We start from the raw sequence: 24,759 nt of genomic DNA on the forward strand, positions 1-24,759 counted from the left end.
AATGTTGACTGATTTTAAAAAATGAGGCTAGCTTGAGAAAGGTGGAAGCAGAACATTCTTTGGGATGACCCTGAGGTCATTTTCCATTGTGCAGCCCAAACTTTTTTTTTTTTTTAAAATAAATAAACAAATTGGCAGAATTCCTTCAATGTCAATTCTAAAGCTAGTGCTAATTCTGAGTTTTCTATTGCAGTTACCATTTAACATGGAAGAAGATGTATTCTTAGAAGAAAAAACATTTCAGCATTACTGTATAGAGTTCGTTAAACATTCACAACAGATAGGTGATGGTTGGGAATGGAGAACGTCAAAGGTAAGGACAGAACTTTTATTTTTTATTTCAGTTGAAGATTATCTTTGCTATTTTATTTATTTATTTATTTTATTTGTGGGTGGGAATGGAACCCCCAAGGGCATTCGACCTCTGAGCTATACCCCTTGCCCTACTTTTTATTCTTTATTTTGAAACCGGGACTCACCGAGTTGCAGAGGGCCTCACTAAGTAGCTGAGGCTGTCCATAAACCACGATCCTTTGGTCTCAGCCTCCCAAATGCTGGGATTACAAGTGTGTGCCACCATGCTCAGCATTATCTTTGCCATTTTAAACCTCAGTAATCAGCTGGGTACCATGGTACAGGTCTGTAATCCCAGCTACTTGGGAGTTTGTGGCAGAAGGATTGCAAGTTCAAGGACAGCCTGGGCAACATAGCAAGACCCTGTCTCAAAATAAACTAAAAAGCATTGGGGGTATATTTCAGTAATAGAAAACCTCTGGGTTCAATCTCCAGTACCACAAAAAATCAAAACCTCTCAGTAATTGAAATTAAGGTAGAAATGCTGGGCTGATTTAATAAAAGACTTAAATTGAAGGATATTTTAAAAAGATGTCCATTTAGCTGGGCGTGGTGGTGCATGCTTGTAATCCCAGTACTTGGAAGGATTGCACAAGTTCGAAGCAAGCCTCAGCTACTTAGTGAGGCCCTCAGCAACATTGTGAGACCCTGTTTCCAAACAAAATAGAAAATAGGTATGGGAGTGTAGCCCAGAGGTAGAAAGCCTCTGCGTTTCATTCGCAGCACTACAAAAAAAAAAAAAAAAAAACACACAAAACAACAACAACAAAAAAGTCTATTTTAACTCTATATACTCATTATTATCACGGTAGTAACTTTAGGTGACCTGCTTTAATTTAGTCGATAAGAATGCTTAGTATATTAATTATCTGAATGTAAACAAATGCTTCCAGTGGTGTTTTATTTATTTACTTATTGTTTTTTAGTTATTTTTATTTTTTGCAATACTGGGGACTGAACCCAGGGGCATTCTCTGAGCTCACCCCTAGCCCTATTTTTTTTTATTCTTTATTTTGAAACAGGGTTTAAGTTGCGGTGAGGCTGGCTGCAAACCTGCAATCCTCCTGTTTCAGTCTCCCAAGTACTGGAATTACAAATGTGTGCCACCACACCCTCCAGTGGTGTTTTAAACCAATTGTTTACACTATAAATTTTTTTTAGGAAACTACTGTTGTCCAGAGAATAAAAAAAATAATCCTGAATCCAAACCAGTCAAACAGTAACAAATTCTGAAATATAAAGGACTGTAGTAATTGGAGATTTTTTAATAATGTACACACATTCCAAAGTTTTTTCTTTTTATTCTATGCAGAAACAATGTAAAAAGGCCTATGTGCTCTTTTATTTTCATATACAGAATTAGTCAAATTTTCTGCAAAAAGCTCTTTTTTTTATATAATGCTAGGAGTTGAACCCAAGGCCTTGTATATGCTAGGCCAGCACTATACCACTGAGCCACATGCCAGCCCCTGCTAAAAGCTTTTAGAAGAGTTCTTTTAAAACTCATTCTTGGAGAATAAATTAACTCTTCTCTTCTTGACATTTGCTCTGATTTCTGAAAAGTGATGAATCCTGATTCTCTGCTGGTTTATTCTGTTTCCTATATACATTCTGAGAACCCTGAACAGTTTTTTTTTTTTTTTTAATTTTTATTTTATTGGTGCACTGTATTCATACATCATAGTGGGATACAAACTTTTGTAGTCATACATGCACACATCGCCCAGTCAGCCCCCACCAGATCCCCACCCCATTCTCTCCCCATCCCTCCCTCCCATGCTTGACTTAGTGGTTGACATCTAGTATTATAGCAATTTATCCAAAATTAAAAATGATAATCTCACATAACAGTTTCATTTGTCTGATACCAAGCTTTTGATGACTTAAAGATAACATTTCAATATTTCTTTTTGCTTTCTTTCTTACCAGAGAATATTTTTTTCTTTTTTTTAGGTGAAACCATCATATATTTATTTTTCAGAAAAAAATCTATCCTGATATGGAATATGGACTCTAGATACCCAAAACAATCTTGAAGCAAAAACAAAGCTAGAAGATGTATATTTTCTGATTTCAAACCATATAAAGCTACAATAATTGAAACAGTGTAGTACTGTTCTAAAGGCAGATATATAGACCATTGGAGTTAAATACAAGCCTAGAGCTAACTTCTTCCCTATATTGTCAAGTTATTTTTGACAAGGTTTCCACGAACATTTGGTGGTGGAAATAATAATCTTTTAACTAAATATTGTTGAAAAATAATAATTACATGGAAAAGAATAAAATTGGACCCTTACCTAATCCCACATACAAGTATTAACTCAAACTAGATAAAAGACCTAAATATAAATCTTAAGACTATAAACTTTTAGGAGAAAATCTGGGTCATAAAACCTCACAACATTGAAATTGGCAGTGATTTCTTGGATATGATTTCAATGGCACAGGCAACAGAAGAATATACAAACTCCCTAAAAAATAAAAGAAAATATTGTATATCCAAAGACAATGTAAACAGAGTTAAAAGTTACTAATAGAATTGGATAAAATATTTCCAAATGCTATATCTGAAGGTATATTAGTATTCCAACTAGAAATCCTAAAAATTAACAACAATAAAAGCAAACAATACAATTTAGAGATAGGTAAAAGACTAACATAAATAATGAATCTCCACAGATAACCAATCTTAGTTGTCTGTTGGATGGAAAGTCTTGTTTCTCTGGTTCTGGTGAGTGTTACCTATTTCTTCTTTGTAGTTAATCTCTTTGAGTATTTTCTCTAGCGCTGGTTTTGAAGACATAAATTCCTTCAGTTTCTGTTTGTCATGGAAGCTTCTTATTTCTCCATCTAATTTGATAGAAAGTTTTGCTGGATAGGAAATTTTTGGCTGGAAGTTGTTTTCTTTCAGAGTTTGGAATATGTTACTCCAAGCCCTTCTGGCTCTCATGACTTGGTTTGGGAAGTCTGGAGTGATTCTAATTGGTTTGCCTCTGAATGTCACTTGGCCCTTTGTTTTTGTTGCCTTTAAGATTCTCTGCTTGGCTTCCACATTGGTAATTTTGACAATTATATGGCGTGGGGATCCTCTTCTCGGATCCTGTCTAAAGGGAGTTCTATAAGTTTCCTGGACCTGTGTATCAACCTCTTGCTCTATATTTGGAAAATTTTCTGCTATTACTTCCTTGAAGAGATTGTTGATCCCTTTGGTATCACTTTCTTTTCCCTCCTCTATTCCAATTATTCTTAGGTTAGCTCTCTTAAGATGGGCCCATATTTCTTCAATGTCAGATTCCTGCTGTTGGATATCTTTTTCTAGATTAGAAACTATGCATTCATTTTTGGATTGCTCATCTTCTAAGAGCGAGATTCTGTTCTCCATGTGGTCTAATCGGTTGTTTGTGCTTTGAATTGAGGCCTTTACTTCATTAATTGCATCCTTTATCTCTTTTTGGCTCTCTCTGAGTTCTTTTCGAAGCACCTCTATTATTTCTACAGTTATTTTCCTGATTTGATCTTCTAGAAATCTCTGATTTTCTGTTTTATCAGGTTCTGATGCTGTGGGGTTGTGCACATTCATTACTTCAGTGTTATTCCTCTTTCCCATGATTTCGGAGGTTTGTGCCTTCTCTGGGTTCTTCCCTTGGGTCACTATGGCTTCACTTAAGGTGCTCTGGATCTCGAGTCTGTATTATCTCAGACCCCACTACTCCTTTACTGGGTTGTATCACAGAGTCTCCGACCCAGGGAGTCGATAGAGGCTGCTTTAAACTATGGGGGGGTGCCAGGTTGCACGCTCTCCTATGGTGTGATATCTCTGCCACCACCACTCCCTCACTGGGTCAAGTCCCAGGAGGCACAATACTGGGATTTCTCCTCTGTGGCCCGCAATTTGACTCACTGTTCTTGAGTACGTAGATGTAGCTGTACTGGACTCGGTGAATTCACTGCTGCTGCCGCCGCCGGTGGCAATATGGCGCCGCTGCCACGCCCTCGGCCATGAGGCTGGCGTATTTTTTCTTCTCTGGTTTTGATTTCCACTCTGAATCCCTGCAGCGTGTGCTGAGCTCAGCCACTGGGAGCTTTAAATGCTGTCTGCGCTGAAAGATCCCGCCTGGCTGTTCCGCATCGGCTCACCTCGGCTTGCTGTAGCCGTCCGCTGAGTTCGCCGCTGCCGCCGGCAGTATGGTGCTGCTGCCGCGTCCTCGGGCGCGTGTCTCCTCTGTGGCCCTGAGCTCTGTTCTCAGTCCGCTTTCTCTCTGGAGCCTGGTGGTTTTTTTGTTTTTCTGGTGATGGTGTTTTCTGGCTATGAAAGGCGCTCTTTTTGTGGTAATGGAGATTGGTTGTTAGCGGGACTCTTAAGCCCCGCTTTTCTCGGTCGCCATCTTCCCGGAAGTCCCCTGAACAGTTTTGAACTATCTCCCATGATTCAGAACTGAGTCAGGGAGATTTAAGTATTGGTCAGGTCCAAAGCATCACTAGGGAGAGAAGCCAGGATTTCCTCTTGGGTCATATGTCTGCACTCAGTTTTGATAAGGTGGCTTATAAGGGTTAAACTGTGTAGGAGCAGTATTTTATTGTAGGTCCCGGACCCACTTTCTAAATAGCCATTGGATAGTCCATAAGCTCTTGCAGAGTCTCCCTGTCCAGGATAAGTTGACCTTGTATGAACCTTTCATTAATTTAATTTTTGGGTATTTTATAACTTAGTATACTATTGTGTTTGAATTTTCACTAATTTTTTTTTGTTTTCTTTGGTTTGTTTGTGGTGCTGAGGGTCAGACCCAGGACCTAGAGCATGCCTAGATAAGTGCTTTGTCACTGAGCTCTTGAATATATCCCCAGCTCTTGAATCTCCAGTCCTTTTTTATTTCTTCTGTTACCATTAATTTTTGAATATGAATTGTATAACCATTTAGTCATTTTATTGATATTTCCTACTAATTTTCATAGTTTTTCAGTCATTTCTCTGGAATCTTCTAGGAGGAGTGAGGTCAGTTGCAAATGAAGACTTTTGTATTGTCATCTTCTTTTTGATGTTTTTCTCCATTATTTTATGTGTTGACTGGAAAAATATTTAGTAATATTATTAAAAGATCTCTTTATCTTGAGCCTGATTTTAATATTAATACTTCAGCTATATAAGGTTTATATATAAGGATTATATATAGAAGGTTGTTGTTGATTTGTTGAATGATTGCAGTTTATTCTATCTCTTTCTCATCTCTTGTCTCTTTTTCTCTCTCTTTCATGCTGGGGATTAAACCCAGGGCCTCATACATGCTAAGCAAAAACTCTACCACTGAGCTATATCCCTATTCCAAGTATAAGTTTCTGACTCCTTTGGGTCTGTAATAATTTGTGTGGTAATTCCTTGGGAACTTTTTCTTTGCATTAGGTTTTTTTTTTTTTTTTTTTTTTTTAAGCTTGAGGCAAGATAATAAAATGCTGGTTATCATTTCCTTGTTTTAGCAGAATGGAGAAAGTGATGTAGAGAGCTGGGGCTATGTATGCCTTTAACTGTGGGGTGAGTGGGTGGGGGAGAATTGAACCCAGGGGCATTCTACCTCTGAGCTACATTCCAAGGCCTATTTTTTCAAATCAGGGTCTCACTAAGTTGTGGAGGGTCTAAGTAGCTGAGGTTGGTGGTAAACCTGTAATCCTCCTGTATTAAGTCTCCCAACTACTGAGATTACAAGACTCTTTAGGAGGGAAATTGTATGTGTCAGATGTTTCTTCCTTGAAATTATAAATGAATGGCCAAGAATCAGTTTTCAGGATTTGTTTTTATTATAGCTGAGTCTAATTTTTCCTTGGCTGCCACATCCCTAACCTTTGGAGTGAGAGTTGCATCTTTAATGGAGGACAGTTTTCTTTCATGTGTGAGAAAGTTCATAGATAACAATAACAAAACAAAACAAAACAAAGCACTGTTCAGAGACAATCTCTATAGCCCAAGGGTGAGGGCTGTAAACTCAAAGGTCTGTGAAGACCAGGGTAGTCACCCTACCAGTGACAAAACAATATGGAGACCAAGCCCTACAGTCTGTGGCTGCACAGGCTGTCTGTGCTCTGTGTATTGCTATATTGGAAACATGGGCCCAAAGTGTTACCAAATACTTTGATATTACAAGAAAAGGAAGGAAAAAAATTCAGATTTGAGGGGAAAGATCTCTGAATCCTTAAATGTTGGCAACTAATTCAAGAAGATACTTTTCAAACACAGTGAGATCAGACCATACACTGCAGTGTGATCTGTGGTGAGTTTATGACTTTTGGGATTAGGTGTCTGTGTAGTTACAGGCTACCTCTACCAATCCTAGTTCAAGACTATGTACCTTTTCACTTAAATATTCCTACAGTCTACTAATTTTCCTTTACTTCATCAGATGAATTGCTGTCATTTGAAATATTTTTGATGGAGTCCTATTTGCAGCATGATTTTTACCTTTGTATTCAGTTGGAGCTATATCTCTTCTATCACATAATTAAATAGAATTCCATAGCAGGTATTCAAGGTTCCACATTATACTTTCTGCTGCCTTTCCAGCTTGATTACCACTCTAAAACTCATTTTTTTCCACTTTTTCTCCAAATTCCCAGAAATGAAAGAAAAACTATTTTGAAAGGTAAGTTTTGTATCAGTGCTAGAAAACTAAAAAGTATCATCAAGGGAGCATACATTTTGATGTATTACTGAAAGTTAGATAGCAGATAAGACTGGATTGAAGGAGGGACCAGATCCTAAAGCAGGATTTAGAGAAAACTGTGGTGAAAGGGGAGGAGGGCTGGGGAGTAGGAGGAAGTACTCCAGATTGAGACTGTGGATCCAAATACAATTCTGAGTTCCTTTCTCTTTGATTTTTATAAATTGTTTTGAAATTAACAAACTTAATTAAAGCTCTTGCCTACTTAATTTTGGATAATCAATTTTATATCCTTGAGTATCTTTTATTTCTAGTAATGTTTAAGATTTTACTCCATTTTATCCTTTGTGGTTTGTAGAATTTGGTCTTTTTTATATTAAAAATGTCAGGAGAAAATGTTTTTCTTGGGATTTCTCTGAATACATGGCCAGTAAGTATTTATTATGGTGAATCATAAAGTGTGTTCATTAGCATCTTTACTCAAAGATATTAGACTTTTGTTTTAGTTCATGAAGCCTGATATTTCAATCATTAAGTTCCTAAAACTCTGTGAACAGAGGTGCCCAAAATCTCAACTAGTTGTCTTACTTTTATGCATTTATGGGCTTTCATTTATTTATTTATTTATTTATTTTTATTTCATTTTATTTTATTTTTTGCAGTACTGGAGATTTAACAAAAGGGCATCCTACCTTTGAGCTACACTGCCATCCCTATATTTTATTCTTTATTTTGAAACAGGGTCTCATTGAGTTGCAAAGGGCCTCACTAAATAACTGAGGCTGTCCTGTGATCCTCCTGTCTCAGCCTCCCAAATGCTGGGATTACAATTGTGTGCCACCACACCAGGCTCATTTATGGGCTTTTAAATATTACCTGAAAATTAAATATTACAATAGGCTAGGGATATAGCTTAGTAGTAGAGTGCTTTCCTAGCTCATGCAAGGTTCTGGGTTTTATCCCCAGCACCACAAAACAAAACAAACCTTCAAATCAACTTGTCTTATAGAATTTTTCTTGGGTTTTGTTTTTAAGTTTTTAGTTTAGGAGCTCAGTTCTATGATTCTACCTCACAGATTTTTTTTTTTTTTTTTTTGGTGGTACTAGGATTCCTGGAAACCCTTCTACCTGCGGGCTACCTTCTACCTCCCAGGCCTATTTTTTATATTTTTAAATTTGGAAACAGGTTTTCTTAAGCCAGCGAGGCTGGCTTTGAACCTGCGCGATCCTCCTGTTTCCGCCTCCCTAGCGCGGGGATTACAAGTGTGCACCACACCCGACCACATTCTTAATAAAATAATTTTTCATAGGTTTTTAAACTTCTTTGTCTCACTTTTATATAGCAGAAACAGAAAGAGAACATTCAAACAGTGAAACAAACCAACAACCTACTTTCTTGAGATTCAATTATATAAAATTAGATCTTTTTTTTTTTTTTTTGGTGGTACTGGAGGTGGAACCCAGGGGCTTTCTACCTCCGGGCTATACTCCCAGACCTATTTTATATTTTATTTGGAAACAGGGTCTCACTGAGTTGCTGAGAGCCTCACTAAGTAGCTGAGGCTGGCTTCGAACCTGTGTAATCCTCCTGTCTCAGCCTCCCAAGAGTGGGGATTACAAGTGTACACCACCATGCCCGGCTCATTTTTGTTATTTTTTATTGATGCATTGTAACTGCACTATATATATGATAATGAGGTTCTGAGTGACAAATATACACACACAGCGTTTGTTGGGTGTTTCACTCTCCACTTCCCCCTTGTATATTATTCTTAAAGAGATTTTTTAATTTTTAATTTTTAAAAATTTTTTTTATTATTTTATTATTTTATTATTTTTTATTTTTTTAACAATTTTTTATTGAACATAAGTAGTATACATTTACACTATATTTGGTGCCCTCTCCCCGCCCCGTTTTCTCTCCCCCCCCACCAATGGTTGTCCAGGTTAACCATGTCTTATTCATAATTTTATACATGTTCAGGTGTAGACCCTCATTAATCAAGATCGGCCTTTCTCCTCTACTATCTTTCCATTAAAACTTAGCTAGTATTTCCCCTCTAATATCTGGGGTCCTACTGGTATCCTTTGTGTTTTCTAGTTTGGGCATATTAGAGGAAACATGTGTATCTTCTCCTGTGCTTGGCTGATCTCACTTAACATGATGCTCTCCAGGGCTTTCCATCTTCTTGCAAATGATATAATTTTGTTCTTCTTTATGGCTGAATAGAATTCCATTGTGTGTATTTCCCACAGTTTTGCTATCCATTCATCTGTTGATGGTGATCTGGGTTGGTTCCATATTTTGGCTATTACAAATTGTGCTGCTATGAACATAGGTATGCATATGTTGCTGTATTTCTCTGAATTCAACCCCTTTGGAAAGATACCTAGGAGTGGTATAGCTGGATCATATGGTGGATCTATTCCCAACTTTCTCAGGAATCTCCACACAGATCTCCATAGTGGCTGAACTAGTTTGCACTCCCACCAACAGTGTAAAAGAGTTCCTCTTTCCCCACATCCTCGCCAGCATTTAAAAAATATTTTTTAAGTGGGAATTGAACCTAGAGGCTTTCTACCTCAACCTGATTTTATTTCTTTACTTGGAAATAGGGTCTCACCAGGTTGCTGAGAGTCTTGCTATGTTGCTGAGGTTGGCTTTGAACCTGCAATCCTCCTGTCTCAGCCTCCCAAGTACTGGGATTACAAGCGTGTACCACCACGCCCAGCTTAAAGAGGAATCAAAGAGATTCTTCACTCTGTTAATCCCTTGTCTCTTCAGTTAAACCTACTTGATTGTATTTTGAAATATACGTAGCAACACATCAGAAATATTTTGATTACCTCCATTATAGCTTACGAACTGGTAAATGAAAGGGCTTGTTTCCTAATGTATATAGAGTAAAAATTTTAAATTTCATTTTATTCTATGATTTAAACTGGTTTTATGATTCCTTTCTTCTAAAAGTCTTTCTCTGAGAAATTCACTCACATTGCTTTTCTTAAAATTCTTCATCATTATGCTAAGTACATCAAATTCATATTTTAAAAATAGATTCTAAAATACCTCATTTTACTTTATTCTTTCAATATGATCTGAGTATAAAGCCCACCATGGCCCTTGCCATCAGTCCTGCTGTCCCACTGAGTTTCATACCTCATTTATTTCCACAGCTATCTTTATTTTTAATGTCTTACTATGAAAAATTTCAAGCATACCAACGTAAAGAGAATACTGTAATGAGTTCCCACGTACCCATCACCTAGCTTCCACAATTATCAACTCACAGCCAGAAACAGTGTTTTAAAGCATCTGTGGTATATATGAAGTGATATAATACATCTCAGTTTAATTAACTTGGCTTTCCTTATTTTCCCCCATATGTCTTGAAATTATGGGTTCTTCAAGTGAACTCTGCAAATTTATTTATCCTCATATATTAAAACAAATGAACACACTGAAGGAAAGGCCCTATGGACAAGAAATACCATTTCTATAAATTTTTATTTATTATTTAAATTGTGATAAAATATATGTAACATTGAATTTATCATTTAACCATTTTTAAGTATATAGTTTAGTAGTATTTGGTACATTCATATATTGTCATCAACTCCAGAACCACCCCTTATACCTGGTTACCAACCTTTTCTTTTCTGGGTCTATGAATTTGACTCCTCTTGCCATTTCATATACTAGTGACTCATACTTTGTCTTTTTTTTTTTTTTTTTTTGCATTACTGGGGATGGAACCTAGGGGCGATCTATCTATGAGCTACAACCCCACCCCTAACTTTTACTTTTTATTTTGAAACATAGTCTCATTGACTTGCAAAGGGCCTCACTAAGTAGCTGAGGCTGGTGAACTGCAATCCTCCTGTCTCAGCCTCCCAAATACTGGGATCACAGGCGTGCACCACCATGCCCAGTTTTGTATTTTTCTTTTAATGGCTTCTTTCGTCTTACACATGTCCTTAATGCTAATCCATTATTTCCACAAATTTTGATTTAGGATTTTATGAAATAGGAACCTAAAGAGAATTTAGAATGAATTTCTGTTATATAATGACATCTTGTATTATATATAGCTTTGTTCTTCTAAGAGAGACTATTTACTAAAGAGGTTTAAAACTGCTTTACATGTATATCTGACAAGAGTAATTCTTCATTGTGTTTTACATTTACTTATAATATATAAACCCACCTAGGCATTTCTATCACAAACATAATCAAATTAGAGAGTAAAAAATAAAATTCATATTTTAGTGATTTTATTTTGCCTACCCATTTACTTTTTTTTTTTTTTTTTAAATAGATGGAGTCTTGTAATGTTTCCTAGGCTGTTCTCAAACTCCTGGGCTCAGTGATCCTTCTGCCTCAGCCTCCCCTATAGCTGCAACTAACTAGAGGTGTACACTTGTGCCAGGCAACCCATTCACTTTTGTGTTATTTATACATTATTTACTTTAAGGTGTTAGAAGTATTTTATATTAAAATATTTATTTTATTATAAGGGTTAAATATTATTTATTTAACGATTTACTTCTGTGTACTTAGTACTGTGTACTTAATTTTTGTGTACTTTATACTTAGGTTCTTTCCTAAAATTAGTGATGCTTTTAAGAATCACTGAAAGAAATAGACATTTACCACAGGTTTTAATTTAAAGAACAATGTTGCTTTATGGAACAAATGCTTTTGTTAATTTACAAAACTTACTTTTTTGATTAATTTTTATTCTTATAATTTACTTTGTAGATTTTTATATATCCCCTTACTAATAATCCTTTTCAGGAGGATTATGAGTATGTTACTGCCATTGGGTAATGCTATATGAGTTTAAATCATCTACAGTGAGTTAATGAAATATCATTTTCGTTTCTGAATATTACTAGATTAAAGATTAAGTATATTGCATTTGTATCATCTCTTGATGAGACTAAATAGATTTTTAAAAATTTTATCTTTGGAGATTAGGAGAAAAATGCACTTGGAGCTATGTGGTGTGTTTTTGTAATAAACACTGAATCTTAGTTATACTAGGATTTTTCATTCATAATTTATTGAGTTATGATATAATTTGTCTCTTAAGCATATGTAAATCTTAAGCAATCATTTCAAGAAGGAAAGGTATCACTTGTGAGTTAAATACTTTTGAACACCATTTTCAAGAGCCTAGGAGAAAGAAAAGCTGTAATACTTTGCAAATTTCTGAATTTAAATTTAAATAATTATGGGCATTCTGCAAGTTTAACAAATAAGAGCACATGTGTGGTTACAGTGATGTTTTGGCTGACAGGGCAGTCTGGAAGGAGGCATTTCAAAAAGTCTTGTAGGAAGCTATCTTTACATTGATTAGCATGCCAAATCGAGGATTTGACCCTTAGGTTTTCTGGTTCATATGGAACGAAATGGAGCTGTCTCTTAAAGAGGTACTCGTCCTAAACAATGCCAAAAGACTGGGTTTGTTTGTTTGTTTGTTTGTTTATTTGGTGTTACTAGAGATTGAACTCAGAGCCATTCTACCTTCAAGCTATACCCTGAGCCTGATTTTATTTTTTATTTGGAAACAGGGTCTTGCTAGGTTGATGAGTCTTACTATTCCCTGAGGCCGTCCTTGAACTTTTGATTCTACTGTCTCAGCCTCCCAAGTACTAGAGTTACAGTGAGCAGTACCACATCTGGCTAAGGACTGGTTTTATATATAAATAAGTAATGATACTCCATTTATTTCTCTCTCTCTACACACACACACACACACACACACACACACACACACACAGTTACATATACATATATACATACATATATATATATGTATATATATGACTGATTTGGATAGTGGTAGGTGGGCAAGTTTAGGGAAGGGGGCAGAAATAAGGTTTAATTTAGATGCCGACTTTGGATTCTAAGTGGAAACACCAAAGCAGAAGTGTCAGTAGTGTGGAAGAGTAATTTCCTCACTGCCCTCTGAAGCTTCACTGGAATGAACTGACAGTAGGCAGACTGATAGGAGAATGTTAATATTGTCAAATGAACTACAACGCTCTTCTCAGTATGATGGTTCATTTTTGTTTTGTAGGTGATCAAATCACAATCATGTGAATACAGTGAGTATAAATTTACATGATAGTTGCAGGAATGAATTATTTAATGGCATAAGCTAAAAGAATAAAATAAAATTTTGAAATATGTGAAATATATAAATACTTGAAATATGTGAATGAAATACTTAATGGCATAAACTAAAAGTGGCACTCTACATCTTATTCTAGGGGTAGTCTTACCATTGAGGCCAACTAGATAAAAGTATGTAGGGCTAAGATCCCTTTTTTGAAAGCATTGTGGACACTGCTATTGTTTGGTTCTTCTAATTTTTAAAAAAGTAATAATGACTGCTCAGTCTTTCTTCTGATGCCAATGAGTTTCATTTAAATCTTGTGGACTAGGCAATCACTTTCTATCTTTAAGGTAACTTGCCTATCTGTTGTCTTTTGAGTTAATTTTATGCTTGAACTTAGAAAATGCTTTCTTATATTCCTTATTCCTGAGATCTGAGAGAATTATTTCAGGTATAGACAGCATTCTTTTTTTTTTTTTTTTTTTGAGGTACTGGGGATAGAACCCAGGGGCATTATACCTCCAAATGACACCTCCAGCCCTATTATTTAGTCTTTTTATTTTTGAAACAGGGTCTCACTGAGTTGCAAAGGGTCTCACCAAGTAGCTGAGGCTGTCCACGAACTGTGATCCTCCTGTCTCAACCTCCTGAATGGTGGGATTACAAGTGTGCGCCATCATGCCTGGCAATAGACAGCATTCTGATCAGCAATTATCCTACCACCTTAGTACAGTTGTAGTTATTTTGGTTAATTCTCCTGTATGTAGGCTTTCATAATAGATATGAGTAATCTTAGTTAGATACAAGTGTCATTATATTTATCAGTTGAGATTTTATGGTTATCTCTTTAAATTTATAAATTTGGAGTGAGGTTGCATATCTATACCATTGTATTCCCTTTTAGGAATATGAGAGAGGTACTTTTTAAAGTCAAGTGAATTTTTTTTTTTTTTTTGGTGGTACTGGGGTTCCTGGAAGCCCTTCTACTTCTAGGCTACACTCCCAGACCTATTATTATATTTTTATTTGGAAACAGAGTCTCTTAAGCCAGCGCGGCTGGCTTTGAACCAGCGCGATCCTCCTGTCTCTGCCTCCCAAGCGTGGGGATTACAAGTGTGTGCCACCATGCCCCGCTAAAGTCAAGTGAAATTTTAAATTATCTTCATATAGGCTTTATTAATTTCTTTAAGTTGATCCAGGGTAGGATAGTATAGCTATAGATCTCTTATTCCTTAGAAAGACTAGGATTTTTCCCATTTGAAATTCTAACAGGTAATTGCTTGTATGTAGGAAAGATACTGATTTTGCTGGTGTTTTTTCTTATAGCTGGGTTACCTTACTGAATTCTCTTACCAGTTTTAATAGTTTTAAAAGTAATTATTTAGTACCTTTTTAACAGTGCAATTGTTTTTTCCAATATTTATGGCTTCATTTTGATCATAGTGTCTAAGCTATAGCTTCCAGAAAAAAGTGTACATCAGTTGTATTTTATCTTATCTTTCAGCATCCTGTTTATGCGCACAACACATTCATAAGTATACAGAGCAGTCTTATTTTTCATTTTGCATAAAGATAATTTAAATAAATGAATAAACTTAGCACCTAGATAACAATTGATGTCTCTAAGTTTGAACTAAAACTAGAACAAGAATCCAAGTGTTTGGACCACAACTGCCCATATGTGACTTCTGTTTCTCTAAAAAGTAGATTTTATATTGTGTAAAATAGGTTTAATTGTGTAAGTAATCTCATGTATTAGTTCTGTAAGTCTCAAACTCAACATGAACAAAACTGAGCTCACTACTTCACTCTCCATATCAATGGCTCTCTCTGAATTCTTTGTTTTGGGAGATGGCTTTACCATCCTTTTGACTCAGGTCATAAATCTGAAGGTCATAAACTCAATGGTTTATAATACCTTTGAAAATCAAATCGGCATCCTCTGCTCTTCTTGTCTATCACTGCTGTCTTTGTTCAGGTCATGGCGATTCCTGTCTTTGTCTCTGGTCTTGCCTTTTGCCAGCCTCCCTTCCACCTTGCCAATGTGATCTTATAAAGTACAATTCTAATTCATTACTGTGTGGATAAAGTACATTAATGATGCTCTAATTTCAGGATAAAGTTCAGGCTCCTTAGATAAGCATACACTGGAGAAAGAAAAGACTAGAGATTTTCACACCTAGAACACCAGCCAGATCCAAGAGACTACCTGAGAGACTTTATACATTTAATAAGATAATCTATGCTTGAGCATATTCTATTCTCACCTCCCCTGTAGCCCAGGATTCTCCATGCCCTTCCATATCTAAGTTTTTATTCCTCTCTTGAGCTCCAAAATTATTTAAACCTTAACCTCTGTCCTTCAGGGAGTCTCATACATTGTATGAGTCCCAGGCAGGCTGTGAGTTTTCCTTCACACACTTTAATAAATTTGCTGTGTCTTTTTCTCTTATTAATCTGCCTATTGTTGGTTCATTTTAGTGAACCTTCAGCGGGTAGAGGAGAAATTCCCTTTTGTCCCTTATGACATTTCTGCTTTGATATCTCTACTTAGATCATGAAGTCAACATGTCTAAAATTAAGTCTTATTTTTGCCCCCTCCCCTAAACTTGCCCACCTACCACTATCCAAACCTGCCTTCTCTCAATTGGTAATAACTACATTTTTTCATTTCCTCAGGCTACTAGACTTATCCTTAACTTCTTTATTTTTTCCCCATACCTCACATCCAATGCATTGGGAAAGAAATCCAATGCAATGGGAAGAAATCCCATTATCTTCCCTTTTGTAACATTCAGAATCACCATTTCTCATCATCTCTCCTGCTGATTCCCTGGAGTAAACTACCTGGGCTTACTAAGGTTATCTTCATAATGATATGCCAGCTTCCACTTTTGCCTTTCTATGCATAACCTTTTAAAAATATGTCATATTGTATTATTTATCAAAGTAAGAGCCAAAGTGTTACAGTGCCTTAGCCTTATAAACTGCTTGATCTACTCTCTTCCCTGTCATTCTTACTTCCCTGACTTCACCCCGTGTTTCTCTTTCTTTTATCATAATTATCCAGTACATTGGCCTCCTTTCTGTTCCCCATATATGGCAGATAAGAACTTATGCTTGTCTGACCTGAATGGTCTTCTATCTAGAACATGGAATATTCTTCTTCCACATGTGGCTAATTCCCCAGGCCCTTCATGTGTTTGCTCACATGTTATTGTCATCGTCATCGTCGTCGTCCTCCTCCTCCTCATCATCATCAACCCAGGGGCATTCTACCTCCCAGCCACAACCCAGCCCTTTTGGTTTTATTAAATGTTATTTATTTGAAACAGGGTTTTGATAGGTTTCTGAGAGTTTCACTAGGTTACTAAGGCTGGTCTTGAACCTGTGATCTCTTTCTCAACCAAGTACTAGGATTACAGGTGTGTACCATCATGCCAAGTTACATGTCCTTTCTTAATGAAGCCTCACTGGCCACCCTCTTCAGTGTGTTAGCCCCCAGCTTCTTCTCAGCAACCAGGTCCTGGACACTCTTGGCCTGTTCTGCTCTTTCTTTTTCTCTTCTGTTCTTTATCTCCTTATGTGTTCTATAATTTATTCACTATACTTAGTGTTTAGTGTCTCTTTCTCCCTACTCAGTCTATTAGGCAGGGGATATATCCAAAACACATAGAATATTGTGGATATAAAGATAGTATAAGTCAGTATTTGTTAAATGGGTGACTGAATATCTGATTGTCCAGAAAAATATAAAATTCACAGATTTTCTGGAGAATTTTATCAGACAAAGGTTTTATTTGAAAAAAATTGAGAAATTAAAAAAAATGCCAGTGCTCCTTTCTATCCTTTAATTGATGAATTAGGATCTATGAAAACATCATAGCATTTACATAAAAAGTTAATAAGTATCATTCAAATAACCTCTTCAGGGCAATCTTTTTAATAAAACTGGCATTTCTGTAGAAATGGAATTTTTCTATAATGATATGCAGTATAGTAGAATTTAATGCATACTTTAGATTTAAAAATAACCATGTAACAGTGTGTTGAGTGGGACCTTTTTATCTTGTTCCAGAATTACAGCTAAAGCCCTAAGTTGAAGACAAAAGTCTCTAAGTAATTTTCTATATTTGTCTTGCTATGAATAATCTATAAGTCACTAGGGCCAGAAACTTGCCTGCAGAAACTGCCCCTAGGAGCCATTCCTAAAGATCTGGGATCCCCAGTCCACTCCAAAATGAGCATAGGTTTCCCCAGAGTGGGCATGCAGTGTTCTTCAGGAGAAGCCAGCTAAGGGACCACAACAGAGGTAAAGAGAGGATGCTGACTGCCTAGACCAGGCAAATGTGCTAGGGGTTGGTTTTCCCACAATCACTCCATGAGGAAGCTTGCAGCTGTGTGTTTGCCACATGGAGGGATATTGATATCAGTTAGTTTCAGCCAGAGAAGCAACAGCAAACAAGAAGAGGACTGTGATTGCATCCAGATAAGGAGATGACCCTCCTAATTCTGAAGTCACAGGCTTATAGAAGAAGTAGTGAGGGGCAGACAGTTCTTCTGAAAAAGACCACATTACATTTCTCCATTCAAAGCTTCTGAGAGTATGGGTTGAAAAATAGGGACAAAAGTGCTTTGAACTGATTTTTTGAGGCTGAAGTCTTTAAGAAATAAAAATTGTGATGTGATTAATTTTTAATTATTGAAAAATAGAATTATAATAACTCAAAGCATCTAAAAAGTTATAAACTGGAACCACACTGTTGTTTAAGATCCCTAGTATATTAATTAGGTATTGCTGAATAATAAACCATTTCAAACTTAGTGACCTGAAGCAACAACTTTTATTTCTTGGCAGTCCACAAATTGACTGGACAGTTTTTGCTGCTCTGCAGCAGGCTCAGTTGATGTCTGCAGGGATTGCTTATGCATATGCAATCAACTGAGGGTTGGCTGTGTTTTTGGTCCAGGGTAGCCTCAGTTACGAGTGTATCAGCATAGTTTCACTTTCTGCTTCCTAGCCTCAGCTTGTTCTCATTGTGATGGTAAGGGTCCAAAGAGAGGAAGTAAAAACACTTGGATACCTTTTTAGACCTTTACCTGAGCTTTTCACAGGGCCCAAGGTCAGAATCAGTGTCAAGAAAGCAGTATCAAAGGGAATGGGTAGGTATAAAACTTAGGGTCATTATGGTAATCTGTCACATTTACCAGGTAGGAAAGCACATTTCATACAGGAAAGTTAGAAAAGTAAAACCATTTTGCATTTGTACTCTGAAGAGAAGAGACATTTTAGTAAACAGGTTACAACTGATTTGGACAGGCTCCTAAGTCAGAGATTATTTCTTTTTTATGTATTTTTCCAAATATGAGTGTAGCTGAACTTAATTTAAAAAGTAATCCTAGTTTTAAAATTCAGTATACCAAATTTGGTATATCAAATTTAAATATATTTGGTCTATTTAATATTTAATAGATCATATCTAAATTTATTATTTCCAAAGAAAGCTATAGATATAACATTCATGCCATTAGAATTGAATTCCAAAATAAATAACAAAGAAAGTAGCAAGTAGCCTCTGGATTAGGTGACTGGATTATATGAAGGGATGAGAAAGGGGCTGCTGCATTCTGGTGCATATTTACTTTTTAAACTATGTGCTGTATTACTTTGATTAAAATGAGTAATAATTTGTAAAGGACAAAGTTCATTTTGAAAGCACACTCCATGTGCTATTGTTTGCATATGATAACTCATATAATTTAACCTTCACAATATAGCTATGATTGAGCCACTATTATTTCTAGTTTAGATGAAGCATATAGCCTTGGAGAAGTTAAATGACTTGTTCAGGATTTCAAATCTTTATATTCAAGGCAGAGTCAAGATTAGAACCAAGGTGTTTCCAAAGACTATTGGTTTTACTCCTGACCTTTAATTTGATACTTGAATATTCATCTATTGAGTTAGAAGCTCAAGTTTAATCTGCTCTATACAACTACTATGTAGTCAACATATATATATATGTCAACATATATATATATGTATATATATGTAGTCTATATATATATATATATATATATATATATATATATATATTTCTTCTTCCCTCCCATGAACAAACTGTAGTTGTTTCTGTTAGTTTTGCAATGGAAAAGTAGCAGTTGGGCAAATTCAGTGAAAATATGATGAAATTTCCAGCATGACTAAATTTGTCCTGAGGAAAATAAATTTTCTTTGTTTAATACTGTAAGTATTATATTAGATGTTTAGAGTTCAGATATTAGATTATAGTAGCACATGTATTTAGATAAAAAATATATACATGTAGTATAAGAAAGACATTTATAATTAGGAATTTGACCAAGAAGAACTTATCTCTTTTCATGAATTTTCTAAGCTCCCAATACCCAGATGTATTATCTTACGTTAGGTGTTAATTTTGATACAAACTTCATATACTAATTGCCTTTAACAGATGCTGTAGATATTTATTACAAAATGTCATTGAAAAGACAGATTTCACATATTAGTTTGGTACACATAGTGATTTAAAGATTAGAATATGTTAAATAAACTGTGTCAGAAATTATAAATAAACTGAAATGAGTAAAATTATCCTTAAGTTGCTAGACAAGTCTTCACATTTAATGTTACATTAATGAGTTTTGTACAGAGACTGTTTAGAATAAAAACCTTTTTCATCAGATGTTGCACATATGCTTTCACTGTTTGTTTTTCTTCAAAGTAAAACTTAATGAAACAGCTAATAAAACCCAATTTTGCTCCTGATTCTTGAGAGAAACAAGCCCTTGAAGTACACCCGCTGTTTATTCTTTTGCACTGGTTTTTGCTACTTTTCAGCATGTAAATTTTCCAGTAATGGAAAACAGTCAAAGCCATAAACCTTTCCTTCCAAGTCTTATAAACCCAGTGTTTATTTCTTATTTGTGGAGTGATTGCACAATGGACATGCTTTGCACACATACAGAGAAGTTTGGTCTCAGATCTTCATGTTCACCTCCCACTGACTTCACAGGGTTATTGAGCATGTGCATGTAAATATATCTTTATTATGTAAATAACCAAGAATCAAAATAGGGGCTTTAACTATAAAAAAAAAATAAGAGCTAAAGGCCTATATGAGATTCTGACTCTGTTACTATTATAAACCTGAAGGTGAGGTAGGTTGCTGAGTAGTTAAAAAAAGGATCAACTTCTGTGAATTAGAGGTCTGTAGGAGGCAGAAGTGTATGCATCCCAATTGACTTTTTCACTAACCAGAACATAGACTGTTTTGTGTTTTCCAGCTTATTTCTGGAGAGGATTGTTGACTCTGGTGACAGGGTGGGGACACATATTTGGACTGGAATGAGACTGTTGTAGGGTAGTAATGCTCAAAGCTTGGTCCTAGATTGGTACCAGTACAAGGAGATAAAAAATAGAAATTGAAAAGGAATGATTAGAAACTTAAGCAATTTGTTATAGTAATTTTATATCTGTCAAATCTAATAAAAGGATTGGGCCTTGCATTTTGTACATGTTGAATTATTAATTTCATTTTTTCTAGTAATTCATTTTTAGTGTTTTTCACAAAAGTATGTCTATGACAGATTGGAAATAAAAATCTTGATCTTTCACCACAGATGGTTTGAAAAGCATTTGGTCTGGGATATAATTTTCAAATGTTGATTTATGTCCCTTTGCCCTATAATGTAACATTAGGTATTAAACTTTAAATAAAGAGAAAAGACCATCGTTTATAATTGCAGTATTCAAAGAAAACAGTTTGATTACACTGAATGATTAATAAGCTAAAGGTTGAATAGCAGAACCTGAAGTAGAGATACTCTGTTTCTTTTTAAGGGCAGGTTCATATATTCCAGTATCCACTGAATGGTAGTTGGTTTTCATATTCTCATAGGAAAAATCAGGAAGAGCCAGCAGTGGTGATGGATGTTTGGAATCCTAGTACTTTGTGGATGAGATGAGAGGTTCATAGATTCAAGTCCAGTATGGATGCAAAAGAAAAAAAGGGAAAAAAAGTCAGATAGTCTAAGCAGGATTTGTTCTTGAATGGAGGTGGACTATTGCCAAAATAAGATTTTAAAGATTGGAGCATGCTGGAAAAGTAGATTCAAATTTCAAATAATGCCTTTTTAATTATGTCCTCTAGTATTACAGCTGTAGGGCAGTACTGTATTATACCTCTGTGAACATAAACTATCTCATACCTGCATGACATGTAGTAGTGACAATGCTTTCTTGAGTTCTTTGTAATGATGTTACTCTAGAATGTTTTCTTTCCAGATGATGATTGAGAAGCTAATAAAAAATGGTGCTGGGTATCACTACAGTTAGAGCACTTTGCTGTTTTCTGTTTTTTTTTAATTAAAAAAAATTTTTTAATTGAGTATGCTGGATGTTTCTACAATTTTGTTCAGATGACTACAGAACCTGGAAAAGCTGTTGCTGCTATTGATGCATAACATACTGCTGTTATTGGTCTTTTAATATAAATATAACAAATATAATATAACATATAATATATATATATATATATAAAATTTAAATTTTTGGAAACTTTAGCTGTGCTGTCAACTTTGAAAAAAATATTCCTGTTTACCGTATCGAGTTGGCATTGTACAGAAATTTAACAGCCACATTTGTCTAGAAATGTTAAACATAAAATTTTTCCATTTAAATATGTAAAGTCTTATTTATGTGGGTTTGGTTATAGAAATTAATGAAGTATTCTCTAAATAATAAAAAAATGGAGCAGTGTTTTATGTGGAAGAAAGGGAAAAACAGAAAAACTGAGTTATCTGCTTTGCAGTACTTTTAAAGGGTAAGTTAGGAAACTTGGGCCACTGCAAATATTCTGTGGGCCTTGACAGCAAAGTGGAGGTAGAAATGGGAGAACATCAATGACAAGTTTCATTTACTTCTCAGCTTTACCTAGGATATCTTAGTGCTACTAAAAATCACAAGGCGTGCCTCTTTGGTATGTATTTTATTCATTGCTGATACCCAGACAAGCAATCAGAATATAAAGCTGAGATTAATGTGTTATATAACCTTGGGTCATAAAAATGTTCATAAGTCATAGAAATAGAGGTATAGAGTTAGAAGGTCATATAATTCACCTTGTTCCAGACATTGCTTCTGTTAAGACTGCTTACAATGCATTAGCTTTTTTTGTAGCGCCTCTGTGGGTTCTGTCCACAAGGATGGGGTGTGATAGTAGGGAAATGTCCTTGGGTATGGCATTCAGGAAGCAGAAGTCCCAAACCCTGGTTGATCTAGAATGAGATTTACCCAAAGGATTGTCTAAGAATACACTGCGATAGATGAGAGACTGGTTAGGGAGAAAGCTAAGTCAGGGGTTAGATCAGAGCTTCCTAATTGCTATGTCTTGGTCACATGGCTATACCTTGAAGAGGCTCTGGGTAGGCTCAAGGTACTGATGGCTATAATTTATTAATAGTGTTTTATACAACAATTTAGAAACTTACAGTAGTTGAAATAAAATATTTGAGTGCTGTTTGAAGGGTTCCCTATGTAAACTCCCTAAATTAACTAATTCTTTTGAACCAAAAACTTTAAGTGTAACAGTGGTGGCTAAGGAGTTCTCTGTAATGGTTATACCACATAGCACCACCCCTGACTTTGGACTCTGAGTGACTCATCCTATATGTTTCATTACATACTTGTGATAAACTTAACAGTAATAATTTTTTTAAAATTATGGTGGTTTGCTCCTGTAATTCTAGTACTTGGGAGGCTAAGGCAGGAGGATTGTAGGTTCAAAGCCAGCCTCAGCAACTTAGTGAGACCCTGTTTTGAAATAAAAATGGTGAAGAATGTAGCTTAGAGGTAGAGTGCCCCTGGGTTCAATCTCTAGTACTAAAAAAAAAAAAAGAGAAAATATATACAATATAAAACTTGCCTCTTTGGGGGGAGGGGAGTGTTCTTCCTCCAAGCCATTAGCTACTCCACCTTCCCTTTTTATTTACTTTTTTTTGGAAATAGGGTCTCACTAGGTTGCAAAGAATCTTGATAAATTGCTGAGGCTGGGCTTGAGTTTGTGATCTTCCTGTCTTAGCTTCCCAAGTATTGGAATTACAGGCATGTGACATCATGGATGGCTAAAAATTACCATTTAAACCACTTTAAAAAGTTAAAAAATAATTAAGCCGGGCATGGTGGAGCACACTTGTAACCCCCGCAGCTTGGGAGGTGGAGACAGGAGGATCACGCAGGTTCGAAGCCAGTCTCACTTGCTTAAGAGACCCTGTTTCAAAAAAAAAAAAAAATTATATATATAGTAGGTCTGGGTGTGTAGCCCGTAGGTAGAAGGGTTTCCAGGAACCCCAGTACCACCAAAATAATAATAATAATAATAATAATAATAATAATAATAATAAATAATTAATAATAATAGTAATAATAAAACCCATGATAAAATTTGCCATATTAACCATCTGTGGGTATGTACATTTCATTGGCAGTAAGCACACTCATGTTGTGCAGCCACCACCATCACCCTCCGCCAGAACTTCTTCGTCTTTCCCACCGAAACTTTGTACCCTACAAGTACCCCCTGTTCCCTGCCCCCCCTGCCCATGGAAATTGCCATTATACTTCCTGTCTGAGTGAATCTCACTACTCTTGGTACCACATTTAAGTAGAGTCACATGATCTATTCCTCTGTGACTTGTTTTACTTATTATATCCTCAAGGTTCACCTGTGTTATGTCAGAATTTTCTTCCTTTTTAAGGCTAAATATTTATATATTATTCAGAAATATACGAGTGTGTGTGTGTGTGTGTGTGTGTGGCATCTCCCACATTTTATTTACTCATTCATTTTTTTTTTTTCCCCGCGGGTCTGGTGATGGAACCCAGGGCCATTCGACCTCCAAGCTATACCCTCTGCCCTATTTTCTATTCTTTATTTTGAAACAGGGTCTCACTAAGTTGCAGAGGGCCTCACCAAGTAGCTGAAGCTGTTTACAAACCACTACCCTCCAGTCTCCGCCTCCCAAATGCTGGGATTACAAGCATATGCCACCACTACAACTGGCTCTAATTCATCTTTTTTTTTATGGTATTGGGGGTGGAACCCAGGGGCCTTTTCTGGGCTACACTCCCAGACCTATTTTATATTTTTATTTGGAAACATGGTCTCTTAAACCAGTGTGGCTGGCTTCGAACCTACGCCATCCTCCTGTCTCCGCCTCCCAAGCGCAGGGATTATGAGCCTGCGCCACCACGCCCGGCTCTCATTCATCTTTTGATGAACATTTTGAGTTACTTCTTTACTTTTTAATGTATGTAAATATTTGTGTTTTATTTCAATTTCATTTCCTATTAATATAATAAATAATTTTTCTGCCAATAATTCTGTGGTTATTTTATTACTTTTATTATCATTTTCTGATACTAGGCATTGTCAAATGGCATTGATTTTGCTATTTCTTGGTATACTTACTTTATATACCTAGGTTTTGTTTTTTGCAGCTAACAATTAGCCAAAGTCACATTTTTGGTAGAATTTCATAATGAACTGCTTGTTTTCCAAAATTAAAAAAATATTTATTTCTTTTTTTTTTTTTTTTTTTTTTTATGC

General features: G+C 35.8%; 1 protein-coding gene across 1 annotated transcript in view; it reads left to right on the top strand.

The window, feature by feature from the left end:
• Nucleotides 1-205: 205 nt before the first annotated feature.
• ATG10 (autophagy related 10) overlaps nt 206-24,759 on the top strand; it is a gene marked incomplete at both ends in the record, with an annotated part of 296,512 nt that continues 271,958 nt past the window's right edge. Inside the window, one exon of the mRNA XM_080706420.1 lies at nt 206-313. Coding sequence (XP_080562546.1) covers nt 206-313 — 108 coding nt within the window. The remainder of the gene's footprint in view (nt 314-24,759) is intronic.

The sequence above is a fragment of the Muscardinus avellanarius genome (assembly GCF_963383645.1).
Source record: "Muscardinus avellanarius genome assembly, chromosome: 1".
NCBI lineage: Eukaryota > Metazoa > Chordata > Mammalia > Rodentia > Gliridae > Muscardinus > Muscardinus avellanarius.